This window comes from Aquila chrysaetos, chromosome Z, assembly GCF_900496995.4.
Source record: "Aquila chrysaetos chrysaetos chromosome Z, bAquChr1.4, whole genome shotgun sequence".
NCBI classification, from domain to species: domain Eukaryota; kingdom Metazoa; phylum Chordata; class Aves; order Accipitriformes; family Accipitridae; genus Aquila; species Aquila chrysaetos.
The window spans coordinates 13,710,068-13,725,016 of NC_044030.1; the positions used below are offsets into that span (position 1 = coordinate 13,710,068).

Here is a 14,949-nt window from a genome sequence, read left to right on the forward strand (position 1 = left end):
AAGCAACAGCAAAAGCGTTTCCATTTCTGGAGCCTTACTTTTGGAAACAATGAATTTAATTTTGACCTATTTCAATCCAAAAGGAAGCACCTGGTTTTGTTACACTGCTAATTGTCTGAACCACTGTCTCACCTCATCTGTCTCACTTATATCGAGAGTGTGCTCTGGATCTAACACACTCAATACCTTCACAAACACCTACTTAAAGATTAAAAAAAAAAAAAAAAATTCACCTTTATATAGACCACTGTTCCCTTCACATGTATTCAAGTGACTGCTATGAGTACCATGCTGTTAATGACCAATGAAAAAAGACAGAATAAAATTATATATAAAATATATAGTACAGGAAGAAGCAGAAGACAAATGAACTTCTATTTTCAAATGGCAGTATTTCCCACCTTGTATTTTTCCATACAAAATACATTGCACTTTTCTTTTTCTACTGAGCCTAATGAGCATCTCACAAATATTGCAGCAGGTGGAACGGGTCTATGGACAGAGGCAAGAGTTCATCCCTTTAAATTGCCTGTGTTCAACCATGGACCTTATTCCCAGCGGAAACCCACTGCAACAATTGTGGGAAAGGCTCAGTGAAGGGAGGAGGAAAATTTCCTAGAGCTTTCCCCCAGACCCCACACTTACCAAAGGCTCTAGTTCTTTGCGGTCTATGAGGTTGAGCTCTGTCACAAAGTAATAAAAATGCTTGTAACAGGTATTGACGTGGGCCTCAGCCCCCATAAGGATGATACGGTCAAAGTGATGGATGTAGACGTGAACAAACACCCGAAAAAGCCGGCAGAGTATCTTCTTGCAGATCTGAAGGAAGTTCTTTGGAAAGGGAACACCTGTGAACAGAGAAGGCAGGGTTGTCATCCTCCCAAGACAACAGCTTTGGAGCAAAGCACGAGTTTGTAACTGCAAACTAGGTTAAGACTTCCTAGGCCTCCTTTCCAATCCAGAAGATCACTTAATGCATACATTTATCTGACCGCTAGCACCAAAGACAACTAAATACTTAAGCAACTTTAATGGATCAAGATGACAGGTACTGATCCTTTTTCCTTGAATAATTTAATGCAGCAACATCCAGTATTGTAACATTCAAAAATGTGATTTTCACTGCAGTGCACACTGTCCCATTAACATCAATGGCTTTACATCCTAAGATGGCTGTTCCCAATACTAATACATACAGAGCTCGTCCTAGAAGTGACAGACACTCTCCTGCTCATCATATTCAACAGTGGCATTTCACAGCATCAAATTTAGTAACAAATTTGAAATACCTGACTGAAGGACAGACCCCTTTGTTTCCATCTTCCTCCCAGTTATGTGTACCAATCTGGTTGCTCTTTTAATAAAAAAATTCTTGGAGACACACAAGAAAAGCTCTTCCAAAATACCTTAGCAGTTACACTACTTTGCAGCTGGAGACTCCAAAGCAGCAGCAGAAGCAATATTTGCAAGTGAACAGCCAGGCATCCACAATGTGGCACCAATAATTCCTTCAAAACTGCCCTTCATTAAAAACTGATCTTGCATGGCACTGTGTACCACTGAGCTGCCCCAAAAAGCTGAAGGGTTCATCTCCTGTGATTGTGCCTCAGACATGATGACTTTAGTGCCATGCTCTAAACTCTACTGCTACTTTGCTTTGTGCACATCTTCCTGATTTTTAGTTATAGTTCATATTTTAGTCACATTTGAACTACATAACTGTAGTTATTGCTTCTTTAAAAAAAAAACCCAAACCTTACAGCTAACCAGCCCATAAACATTTATTATTTGCAGAAAGAAGATGGAGATATTAAATTAACACTGCTGCAAGCTTTCTAGTTTTCAAATTTTAGTCTCCTGTTAAATACTGCTCAGCACTCATAAGAGTGGTGAATTAATGGACAAATTGCACAGTTTCACTGAAGGGGGCATACAGTGAGAATTTACATACTGAAAACAGATTTTTGATTAAAGATTACATGAAATATCAACTGTGGTTGTAACAAGTCTGGGTCCCTTCAACAGAAACATGCACCTCATTTTGGACTCCCTGGCCAAGGAGGTACCAGGGTATATCCACTGCAGATGTGAACACCGCTGTGTCTGTTAGCATGTACGTGGGGAAGCACATCAGCATACAGAACTGTCCTGCTCAGTGTATCCTTGAACTGCCTCTACAGTTGCCATTGCTAAGGTACAGATGATGTGGGAAAGTGTCTTGAGTTTTTTTGGCCCGTGCTGGGTTCATCAGAGGCAAATCCTTTTTATATAATTTCAAGTAGCTTTAGAGATGCAGTGCAACCCTTCTTGCTTCTGCTGTACAAACCGGGGACCAGAGAAATAGCCGGATCTATCAAAACACAACTACTTTATCTCCTTAAGAAATGCTTTTGTTGTTTTTGCTTTTGGTTGTCGCATCCATTCATCTTGATGCTAAAGCTAATATCGAAGGTCACAGAGGAGGAGGCCTAAATGCTCAAGCCATGAACTGAGACATCACTGAACTACGGAAATGATAATATGTACAGATGTCTTGGCAATATTCGAATCAAAACTCCATACAATTAGCCAAACACCTGGATTATAACAAATGATTGTTATTTCCAAAGGTAAAATAAATACAATCTATCAAAAACCATAACAGAAACCCCAGTTAGTTGCTTATTAACCAGAGGATCACATTTCAGCCATCAGCGCATGGCTAAACTCAGGAACAATTACAGCAGCAGCCTGCTTTACATTTTTGTAAAAGCTACCCAAACCAGAATTTTAAAAATATACCCAAGAAGATGTTAAGTCTTAAAAAAGGGGGAAGAGGAATAGCTGACACTTGTCACTGCAAGCTGGTTTACTGAACTAAGAGATGAATTCTTGAAGGCACTGTATTTTCTGATCCAGAAGAGGCATGTCCCAAAATGGAGAATAATTAGTTTCATCTTCCACAGGCTGACATATGATTGTTGCTGAAGAATGTTACTGTAATGAAGGAACTAATACTTCTACATTAACTGACTAAAACAAGCTGAATAAACCAAGCTGACAAATCCTTTAGCTTCTCTGCAGCCCATGTTCCCACTTAACAGTTACAGGCAGTAAGCACAAAGGCCGTAGAACACTGTTTCTGCTGTGGGCAAGGACTTTCATCTGACAGCTTTTCTGATGTACTAGGCAGTCCATTTGAGGACATGTAAATAACACACAGAAAAAAAATAGCCAGTGCAGAACAGTCTAGGGTGCATAATAAACTTGCAGTGTTCCCAGGGCTCCTCACATGCATTAAGTTTTCAGACAGGCTAGGTAGTTTCATTTGCCGTTGCGGAACTTCTCCAATTTTGCAAAGCTATCTGTTTCATTTACTCTTAAATAAACAGTGAAACATTGTTGCTACCACAGATTTATCACCTGGGTACAGCAGAATCCATAATGGCTCTCTCACTTCTCTCCCCTTTCTGCAAAACTGGTTTACAAATAGACACGGTGTCTTAAATAGTTAAAAAGTGCCTCTTCGTACCACTGAAAAGAATTGGTAGCTGTGCAGTGAGCTAGACTCCACAGCCTTGGAGAGCTTGTCAGCCGGTCTGTCCCTGGAGTACAGAGAAGGCTCAAAGTCTGGTCAGCCTCAAGGTACAGATGAGCATACAGAAGTGGCTGCCACAATAGTAAACATACACTCTGCTGCTCTTTGTGTTCAAAATTAGACAAAAGGATGGTAGAAATGCAGTCTCAAAGAAAAAGAATAATCTAATACAACAGAACAGATTCTGATCTCAGTTACAGTAGAATGAATCCAAAGTAATGCCAATAAAATTTAAAAAATCAGAGTGAAATTATTCTAGATTTATATTCTGAGGTCAGAATTTGGCCTAATGTTTTGCTCCCACCGCAACTGCTATAGTTATAAATAAATCAACCACAGAACATAATTATTATGAGTGGCTCTTGGGAATGGAATAGCTTAGATTTAAATCCTTGTTAAGGAGTCTGTTCTTTGTTCTTCAGCTCAGCCACAGTAGCCTTTGCTTTTTCCCCCTCCAAGCCCTCATTTAACATGGAGTCCAGATGTAATAATTCCTTTCCTCAAACTCTGTAGTTAAAAAAGGAGAGAAAGACAAAGAAGAAAACCCTAAACCCACCGAAAGTCCAAATATATATTTAAACTTTGGATTCTTTTTCACAGTGAAAAAAATTTCCAAGAAGATGCCTTGCTATCTGCAAGGTAATACTGCAAAGAGGCAGAACGTAAAAACATCAAATTAGATTGCTGAGTTATCATTATTAGAAGTGTTTTGGAAGGTGGCAAAGCTGAGCTACAAGAGCATGCGGAAGACACCCAAACAAGACGTAAACAGCACATGGCAATCATGGGATAAGATTGTAAGGCTATAATAGCACAGGAATGTATATAAATTATAGAGGCTGTTAGTATGTTTTGGAGGGCTTTAAGGACTTTGTTAAGCTGCTTAAAAGTAGTCGTTCATGATAAAGCAGAACTCATAGCTTGCTTAATCCTTTTGCTTAACGTTGACCTATTCTCTGGTTGGAGGAGTAAGAAAATTCAGAAAGCCTCAGAGCCAGTTTGAGCCAGGAAAAGCAGACATAGTAACAACCACCCTTAAAACCAGGAAAGAGAAAGAACCTGCCTAGAGACGAGAAAAAGGACCCAATGAGAGAGAAGACCCCAGACCCGAATATTACTGTTGGACCAGACTATGGTGTGAAGGGCAGAAACTTAAACTATAAGGGTATAATTGGCCAGGGATTTTAGTTTTTGGGGTCCCTCTCTGGAGGCACCCAGCTCAAGATGTCTAAATTTGTGCACCATAGATAGAACAAATTACGCTTTTTCTTTTGAAGGCCTTGATTAGAGATTCTGCTTTGGGGAACCTAGGGTCAACCCTGAGGGAAGAAGCAGCACCCAAAGGGTGGGGAGGGGGGGGGGGGGATGTCTGTGTCTGTGTGTGTCTGTATCTGTGTATGTCTGCGTGTGAGGAGTCGAAAGGGGCACCCGTCGGCTCACTGGAGTTGCCTGATGCGAAGCTGCTGTGTGTGCGACTGCTTGATTGATGTCTGAATGCTCAGGCAGCAGCTTCTCCCTTAACAAAAAGGCAAAGAAATACAAAGATGACACTGAAATTTTTGAGCTAGTTGCTACGTGCTGAAAAAAGTATTTCTGGATGAGTGAACTGGCAGCCTTGATTCATCTGTAGGCTGAGCCCCAGTGCTGCTGTATGAGAAGAAAGTAACAGAATGGTCTTTTTTGTTAACCTGGTGTTCAAAACCCCAGAGCTCCCCATTACATCCCAAGAATGTGCAAGCACCTTTCAAATGTCCCAGTCACACAGTAGAAGCTCCTTTAACTCAGGTTTATATATGCAATTGGGAAACAATTAAGTGGGGGGTAGATAGGCATGGTATATCCAGTGACAAACATGCCCAGCATGACTGTACCCATACCTCTGGAGTGTCTGCTGTACTTGCCAGTGCTGTACTAACAGACAGCCTTCTCCTTCAGAAAACCTGCAGCCATATAACCTGGTGACAGATGCACCACAGCAGCACAGGGGAACAGTCACGTCATTTTCCCTGCGCTCCAAACTCCCCATACTCCCTTGACCTTTTTGCTTCTGTTGATTTGCTAGAAAAGGCGACTCCTAACATGAGCAGGACTCTACAACTTCCAAAACTCAGCTGGCCCGATTCATTTATCAAGTTCTTTTCCATTCAAGAATGGAGGGATTTTCCCCTTCTTTTTCAAATCAGCCTTATACCCACAGTTCTCTGTAGGCTATCGACTTCATTCCTTACACATTCTTAATTTGCTATCAGGTGACTTGCTCCTGTGCTGGAGCAAGCATCCAGATCTAATCTATCCATCACCAAACGGACACAGAGCACAGTGCTAACAAATTGAGTCATGCCATTGATCAGTTGTCTTACTTCTTTGAGTATTCCACATACATGACAACTCCAGACAGTGTCATGGCCTTCCTCTCATGACACTCACTTCCCCAAAGCAGTATTATGACTGCTATCTGCTCAAAAGGCTGGTCACAATAACACGGAGAAGTATGCTGACCATCTTGTGCAGTGACTACCACTAAGTTAATGGTCTGTTGTTTTAAAACACAGATGTTTTAATGGCATGATGAAGGTCTTCATTTAAACCCTGCTGATACAAAACCTGTGTTTTGTATGATGCAAAAAAATGGTGGGATAAGACAGAGAGGCTAGACGTTAAAGAAACTAAATTAGGTGGGGATAAAGGAGGGTAACTAAATGTCTGAGATGAATGGAACAGGCAAAAAGTCCATCTCATTTAACATATGACAATCTTGAATCTTCTTACTTCAATATGTGTCACAACCTCCCCTGAAGCAGGCCAGTTGCACAGGTTAGAGAGGAAACAGAAGAAAAGTCATGATAGGGTTTATTGCTTGATTATCTCTAGACAAGAGTCAGAAAGTATATGGTCCCAGAAAGTTGATGCTGAAGAACCAGAAAGAACAACCCTGACTTTTTGCCTGTAATGTTACATGCACTTCTTGACTGTCTCACAGTCCCGCCTGTAACATGCAATGAAAATGACTGCCCAGTTAGATCTTCTGTGATGCCAGATGCATGAGCATTTTTGACCTTCTTGCATGGTTTGAAGTGTTGCTTTACTCAAGGGAAGGTGGTAAGCTCTTTGGCAATTTTGCACAGAAATTTTGCTGCACATTTGAAAATCAGGCCACAGTCATAATTCATTCTTTTTTAAAAATACACATCTGAGAAAAAAGAGAGACTCCCTTCTCCATTGGCAAAAGGATTGACATTATACTATTGCAAACACAGGCTAAAAACATGCCAACCTGGTAAAGTAAGAATCTTTTCCATTTTTATAGTAAGGAGCAAGAAAGCAGTGTTACCAGAAACTAACCATTTGGAGAAGGCACCTGAATCAAACCCTTTTTCCTCTCCTCCCGCCATGTTTTCCTTCTCCTATCACTGCCCCAAGTACAGAAATTTGCAAAAGATGCCCTCAGCTATTGCTGGAAGCTTTGCTGCAAAAACACCTACCGTGATCCAAGCAGATGTTTAATGTTATCTCAGTGTGTTAGTCAAGGAAGTGTTGGTTTCAAGGGTGCTTGAAAACATTGTCAGTTTTGCTGGACTTTGTTCCTCACACAAATAAGCAGACAGCTGCAAAATATTAGGGATAAACTAGACTACCATGTACCTACATCTTCCTGATATTGCCCTCCATTCTGCTCTCATGTCAGAGAGAGCAGAAGAAAGGAAAACATTCTAGAGGTTATAAGGCTTTCTAAGCAAACTGGTGTCCTTTTCTCTTTTTAAGCTGGACTACCTCTTAACAGTGTTACTCTTGAGCAAACAAATCAGCAGGCAGGCCCACTGTCAGATCTTCAACAAAGGTACTCATGTGCTGTCTGGAGAGAACTCTAAATGGAACAGGGTACAGATCAGAAAATTGTTTGAGGCTTTGCACTACCTGAACATCCACAACAGCTCTCCCTGCTGCTGTGTAGAAGAAATGGGTGATGGCACTAAATTTTGCCATTTAATTAACAATTTCACCGGAAAAGCAGTATTATAATGCAAATACTGTGAAACACCTAAGTATGCAAAGCACCTGAACTGACTCACCCTGAAATCAGAGGACAGAGGGACCTAAATCCTTGCACTGCATAAGCCAGATACCTTGGATTTTAAGCAAATTTACAATGGCTGTTCCTGACTACAACCTGACCTCCTCCCTGGTACGTACTACTTCTGCTTCTGCTGCTGCAGAGGAACAGAAGAGAAACACTGCAATGCTAGAAAGCAGAACACTCTTGCTGCCTGTACCAAGCAAGGGTAGTTTTATCCCAGACAATAACCAGGCTGATAAACCCATTAGAATAGATCTGTAGGTATTCATGGCAATGAGAACACTGAATGTCATAAAAAGCTGCAGAGTCATGGTTGTGTGGCAATGTAACTCGTCTGCCCTGGAAGATCCATCTTCACTATAGTAACAGAATGAGATTTGTTGGAGCATTGCATTTGAACTTTATATGGCATTAATATATACATAGTCCAAAATAGGCTTGGAGATCCATTAGAATAATTTAGAGCTCTCCCTGCCTTAGCAGAAACTATAGTACAGGTGAACAAAATGCAGCCTCTTCTGGGACAGAAAATATAGCAGCCATTTGGTAGTATAACAGCTTAGGGTGGGAAAAGAGAGTTTATTAACCCAACAAGTGAATGCAAGGAAAAAGAATGTATGAACACTGTAGCCTGGCCAAGATATCAATGGAAAAAATTTCCTTCCCACCTGGCAGAGGTTTGTTAATAGCTTTCTTCCTACAATACTTACCATAGCCTGACAATTTCCAGGTAATTACACGGTTTTGGCTTTCCTTGCTGAGTGCACCACTGGCCAGCATGGCTTTTATTTTTTTTATTAACTTCTGATGTCTTCAGGAAACAAACATTCTGGTTCCCCATTAATTTCACAGGGACACTGGAAATAACATGCTGTTCTAAGGGCCCCTCTTGGGCTTACTAATGCAGCAAGATGCAGCAATATGAAACATTATCAGAAGCAGCAAGCAGCATGGTCTTAGAGATGCACTCAGAATCAGACAAAACAGCCTCCTGTCCCCAAGACACGGATGTTCCAGCAGTTGACTGAAAAAGAGGCTTTACATCTGCCAAAACTCATGGCTTGACTTTAACAAGTAACTGTAGTTCAAAGGTTAATATCACAAAAGAAACGTTCATTCTTCAGATGATTACTGTGCTAAATTCCTTTTTAGTGGGCCATTAGAAGAAACATTCAGGCAGTTCTAACACCTCAGATCACAGCCCTGGTGTCTCCTAATGCAAGTTGTTTTCTGACTTAGCAATCTTGTGTGTGTATGCCAATATCCTCAGTGCATATCAGTAGTTCCTTGGAGAACTGATTTAGAAGTTTTAAATGAGTTATTTTTCCCTCCATTAAAATGTAGCTCTTTCATGAGATAGGGAAAGACAATTATATAGCAGCATGCAAGGGAAGTTTAGTGGAAGACTGGAATTTCTGATCCAGAAAACTAAGAACAAAAAACCCCAAGAACAGAATCCTGGTCCCTGACTTTGTTTGAGTTAATCCTGATTTATAACAGTGCAGCCTGGAATAAAGTCCAGCATCCTGGGAGAGAATTCTGCAGGCTGACGAGCAAGACCCAGTTGGGGCTTTTAAATCTGCTTTTCCATGTTTAACTATTTTTGCTTTTATAACATCAGATCTGAGGGTAGCACAACAGATGCTTTTCATTACTCTGTTTTTACAACTGTTAACGGGTTGTAAAATTGAATGAACCCATCAGCTGAAGAAAAAAGAGCCAAGCAACCCCCTCCCAGCACACTTAAGCACTCTCGAACATCAGAGAGCTAAGCCAGATTCACTCTTCAGAAGTCTGTAACTGCAACCTCAGCTACTCTGTCTTCAGTTGGTTCCAATCCATGCCCTCGCTCAACCGAGGACCCTCCCAGGCACCCGAAGTTTAGCCTCCCTTGTTTTCTGAGAACTGCCTTACTGGAAGAGGTCAGTCCCTCCCTCCCATGTAAATACTAACTGATGTTCAAACACTGAACAGGATATCCAGCTTTCCTCGGAGGAATGCTCAGCACATGCCTGATACGCACTGCTTGCATCAGCTTCAGTACCAAAGGCAGCAGTGACACTTTTCATTTCAGAGCAGAGCCAGAGAAGGTAGTGTTATCTGAACTAAGGACACTCAAACCTATTTCTACTTTTTTGCAGGGAAGTATGTTCATCAATAGAAAACTGATGAATCTGGGCAGCTGCACTCTTCATGCCATCTTGAAGCTACTGTGCTGAAAAGAAGAGCCAAGGAGAATATCTATCCTTTAATGGATACAGAGGGGAACATTGCCACCAAAGACGAGGAAAAGGCTGAGGTACTTAATGCCTTCTTTGCCTCAGTCTTTAATAGTGAGACCAGTTATCCTCAGGGTACTCAGCCCCCTGAGCTGGAAGACAGGGACGGAGAGCAGAATATACCCCCCATAATCCAGGAGGAAATACTTAATGACCTGCTATGTCACCTGGACACTCACAAGTCTATGGGACCAGATAGGATCCAAGAGAGCTGAGGAAGCTGGTGGAGGAGTTTGCCAAGCCACTCTCCCTCATTTATCAGCAATCCTGGTCAACAGGGGAGGTCCCAGACAACTGGAGTCTTGCCAATGTGACGCCCATTTACAGGAAGGATCAGAGAGAGGATCCAGGGAACTACAGGCCTGTCAGCCTGACCTCGGTACCAGGGAAGATTATGGAGTGGTTCATCTTGAGTGTGCTCACATGGCATACGCAGGACAACCAGGGGATCAAGCCCAGCCAGCACGGGTTCATGAAAAGCAGGTCCTGCTTAATGAACCTGATCTCCTATGAGCAGGTGACCCGCCTAGTGGATGAGGGGAAGGCTGTGGATGTTGTCTACCTGGACTTCAGTAAGGCCTTTGACACTGTCTCTCATGGCATACTCCTTGAGAAGCTGGCAGCTCATGGCTTGGACAAGCATACTCTTTGCTGGGTGTAAAACTGGCTGGATGGACGAGCCCAGAAGGTTGTGGTGAATGGAGTTACATCCAGTTGGTGGCCAGTTACAAGTGGTGTTCCCCAGGGCTCAGTACTGGGGCCAATTCTCTTTAATAACTTTATCAATGATCTGGACAAGGGGATCGAGTGCACCCTCAGCGAGTTTGCAGATGACACCAAGTTGGGAGGGAGGGTTGATCTGCTCAGGGGTAGGAAGGCTCTACAGAGGGATCTGGACAGGCTGGATAGATGGGCTGAGGCCAATTGTATGAGGTTCAACAAGGCCAAGTGCCGGGTCCTGCACTTGGGCCACAGCAACCCCATGCAGCGCTACAGGCCTGGGGAAGAGTGGCTGGAAAGCTGCCCAGCAGAAAAAGACCTGGGGGTGCTGGTTGACAGCCGGCTGAATATGAGCCAGCGGTGTGCCCAGGTGGCCAAGAAGGCCAACGGCATCCTGGCCTGTATCAGAAATAGTGTGGCCAGCAGGAGCAGGGAGGTGATTGTCCCCCGTACTCGGCACTGGTGAGGCTGCACCTCGAGTGTTGTGTTCAGTTTTGGGCCCCTCACTACAGGAAAGACATTGAGGTGCTGGAGCGTGTCCAGAGAAGGGCAACCGAGCTGGTGAGGGGCCTGGAGCACAAGTCTTATGAGGAGCGGCTGAGGGAGCTGGGGTTGTTTAGCCTGGAGAAAAGGAGGCTGAGGGGAGATCTTATCACTCTCTACAACTACCTGAAAGGGGGTTGTAGTGAGGTGGGTGCTGGTCTCTTCTGTCAGGTGGCTGGAGATAGGACGAGATGAAATGGCCTCAAGTTGCACCAGGGAAGGTTTAGGTTGGATATTAGGAAAAATTTCTTTACTGAAAGGATTATCAGGCATTGGAACAGGCTGCCCAGGGAAGTGGTTGAGTCACCATCCCTGGAGGTATTCAAAAAGCATATAGATAAGGCACTTCAGGACATGGTTTAGTGGGCATGGTTGATGGTTGGAGTCGATGATCTTGAAGGTCTTTTCCAACCTAAATGATTCTATGATTCTAAGACTTGCAATGTCAGAAGGCAGCAGAAGACACAGCATGACTCTGTAGCCCAGTGGGTAGTCCTGCTCCAGGAAGTGCTCCTGCATTTTGCAGTAACATATTCATCTCATAAAAGGAAGACCATTTCAAATCATTCTGGAAAAGGAACCAGAATACACGGGACTTTATGCTCACAGATGACAGCACTTTTCAAGACATTTCAGGTTATGTCAGCAGGCACATGCACACACACACACAAATCCACACATGCAAACACACCCACACAAACTCATACTGTGGAGCCTGCATAAAAGCTGTTATTGACTGACAGGTTTTGGACTCAGTGTAATTCCAAAACAGGAACTAAAGTCATATTAAAAAGATTTGAATATTTGATTGTATATACCCCTATAAGACTATCTTTACTACTAAAGTATAGTCCAATGATGCTTGGATTTACAAGGCACTCAAAACCTACTATTGCCCATGCAAAGGAGCTACTATCATTTAAACAGATTCTTCCAATATGTCATGAATAGATACGATCTGCCTCTTCAGATGCCTAGGACTCCATCTGGTACCTGAAATTCAAAAGAAGCTTTACCACTAATTTCATTGAAAATGAGTCTGGAAAATCAACGAGCAGGAGTATCCCGTTTAAGCAGTGTAATATTATTTTAATGTCACTAGCAAAGGACAATTACAGAAAGAATTTCAAAAGTTGCATTAACTTGACCTTAACCAACTACTTTTGCAAGACTCATGTGCTAATAAAAATTTTGAATGAAAATAACTCAATAAAAATCAAATGCACTACAGGATGAAAAGTTTTCAAAGAGAACAAATGAAAGGAGTATTTTAAAACATAACTAGCCAAAAATAAGTTGATTTGCTCTATTATCAAATTCAGCTGAGAAAACGAGGCACCCTGATTTCACTAGAGTAAAATCTTCTCATTAACAGATCTTTTACAGGGTTAATACACTCTCAGTCCTTCCCTAACTCAGCATCCATCATCCAATTCCCACTCACCAAAGCTTGGAATATCAAATATTTGACAGCCTCGAACACTACTTTTAGAAGAAACACCTCAGGCCCCACTAGTCATGGGCAACACCATCTTATCAACAGACCTTTTAACTATTATATAAAGAACATTTCTATATTGCAGCAGCTTCAGCTGCATGAACTCTTCTTTGGCTCTTGAAAACCACCTATGAACATTTTCTGTTATTCCATTTAATGCCTACTGAATATCACAGACCTGAGAAGACAATAAGGCAAAGATTATTTTAGCTTAGTATCTTTTTCTAGAAGCTAGAAGCTAGTTCTGCAGGAATTACTTTTAGTTCATTCACAAGAACAAGAAAACACTCATTGGACCTTAATTTTCATAAATGAAAAGCTTAAAGAAATTCAAACACAGAGTCATAAAATGTTTCTTTAGGGTGCCTATACAAATTAATAAAATACTTTTTTATGTGTGACAGAAAAATTGTATATATCCCCACTCCAGTCCTCAGATGCACAACAGATACCATCTATACTGCTGCCTTTCCTTTCACCTTATATCTGAAACTGAAATACTGGTCAGATCCCCACACTGTTTTCATCATGTAGGGACAATTTAACTGAAGGTGGGATTTACAGGGATTTTTTGTTGTTTTTAGCACAGCTTTAGAAACCTACAGGAAGACTAAGTGCACTTATATTAGCAAGGGTGACTACTCCACTTCAGTAAGAGCTAAACATATACTTTTAAGTTTCTTGCTGAGGAGACTGATTTATCTATATGTTTAAGATTAATCATCTAAGGAGCAAACATTTATCTTCATGTTTAATGTTTTAATGTCTATACGTTTTTATCTATAGGTTTAACTTAAGCTTACATGATCTCTGCCACTGCTTATATGGTGTATAACATCAATCACCTTTTAAGTTTACAGGCATGTATATGGTCACACTGTAACTAACATAGCCTGAAGGCTGAGACAGTGAAGGACAGATAAAACTTGGGTGTAAAACCTGACAGAGAGCTGGTGGCTTTATGTATCTGGACACTTAAAATTTCCTGTCTGTATAGCAGGACAATGGGTGAATGTGGTCTTGGCTCAGCAATTATCCTTAAGCATCCTTAAAGAGGAGGCATACAGTAGCAGCGGTGCTAGTTCCACCTCTTTTGTGCTTTCGGGCTTTGAGTTTGTGTGTGTAGGCTCTGAGCACCAATATACTGTGTAAGATACAGAGCACCTACATCTCAGACAGTGCTGCCAAAGGCAATTTAACTACTAGCACCTGGAATGAAGTCAGCTGTGTGTTACTGAAAAAAGGACTACCAAGCAATTGGATGGAGAGCTTCAAATTACTGCGGACCCAGTTCTCTGACACATGGTTTACTAGCAGAGCTCTGACAGGTCAGTGTGCTGGCAGGCAAGGACAGACTTTCAGAAAGGGCTTAACTTTTGCATTTTGAAGAGTATCTCTAGGTACTGGGCTCAAGCTGTCTCTTCCATGGAACAAAAACATGAATAAATCATAGAGAAAATGGATTTCTTATTTCCTCCTGCTTACTCACAATAGACCTGTTTATATTTTTTATTTTTACAATGATGAGGATGGAATCAGTACTAGTCTCTTAAATCCTGCTCTCACCCTCAGGATTTCCAGTTCAGTGTGTCTTAAAACATTAGATCTTCATAAGAGTGAATAGGCCAGCCTGCCAACTTACCCTTTAGTGATATTCCAGGAAGCTGAATGTTATGGAAATAATGTCTAAAATGGGGTGCAATTTGTTGCAAGTATACTGGAGAACTCCGCCTGTGACAGAAGACAGAGAGAGGCTCTAGAGTTTACATGCTCAAGGCATTGTGCCTTTTTCTTTCCTCCTATTCCAGAGATAAACACAGCAGCAGTTGTGGTTCCTATGACAGCAACAGCTTAACATGGCCATGGAAAGTGGGACTGTTCAAAGAACAATGGCAATAAACTCATACATTTTCACAACAAGGAGTTCATTGTTAGTAACTGTAATGAGGTAAAACTGGTCTGCAAAGACCAAGTACTTGATTTTCTCTGCTTGGATCACATAGTTCCATCAGAACAAGAGCAAAACACCAAGCAAAACATTTAATTTTTAACAATAGCATAGTATGCACTATTGGTGCACCACAAGAAGCTACTGCATAAGAAGTGGAAGCATGGGAAGGGATCTAGTGATGTGTTGTTATACATCTACATTTTCAATACAGTGCCTTCATGTGCAAATACACATAGGCACTAACTAAACAATTGTGAACTTAGACGATATATCCTTTAGGCAAGCTGTTATTTGTGCATGCCCTGG

At 41.7% G+C, this 14,949-nt stretch overlaps 1 protein-coding gene across 7 annotated transcripts in view; it reads right to left on the reverse strand.

The window, feature by feature from the left end:
• Positions 1-14,949, reverse strand: part of MOB3B (MOB kinase activator 3B) — a 118,959-nt gene that overhangs the window by 25,453 nt on the left and 78,557 nt on the right. For all 7 annotated transcript variants that reach the window (XM_030005000.2, XM_030005002.2, XM_030004998.2 and 4 more), the window contains one exon: positions 646-848. In XM_030005000.2, coding sequence (XP_029860860.1) covers positions 646-848 — 203 coding nt within the window. The remainder of the gene's footprint in view (positions 1-645; positions 849-14,949) is intronic.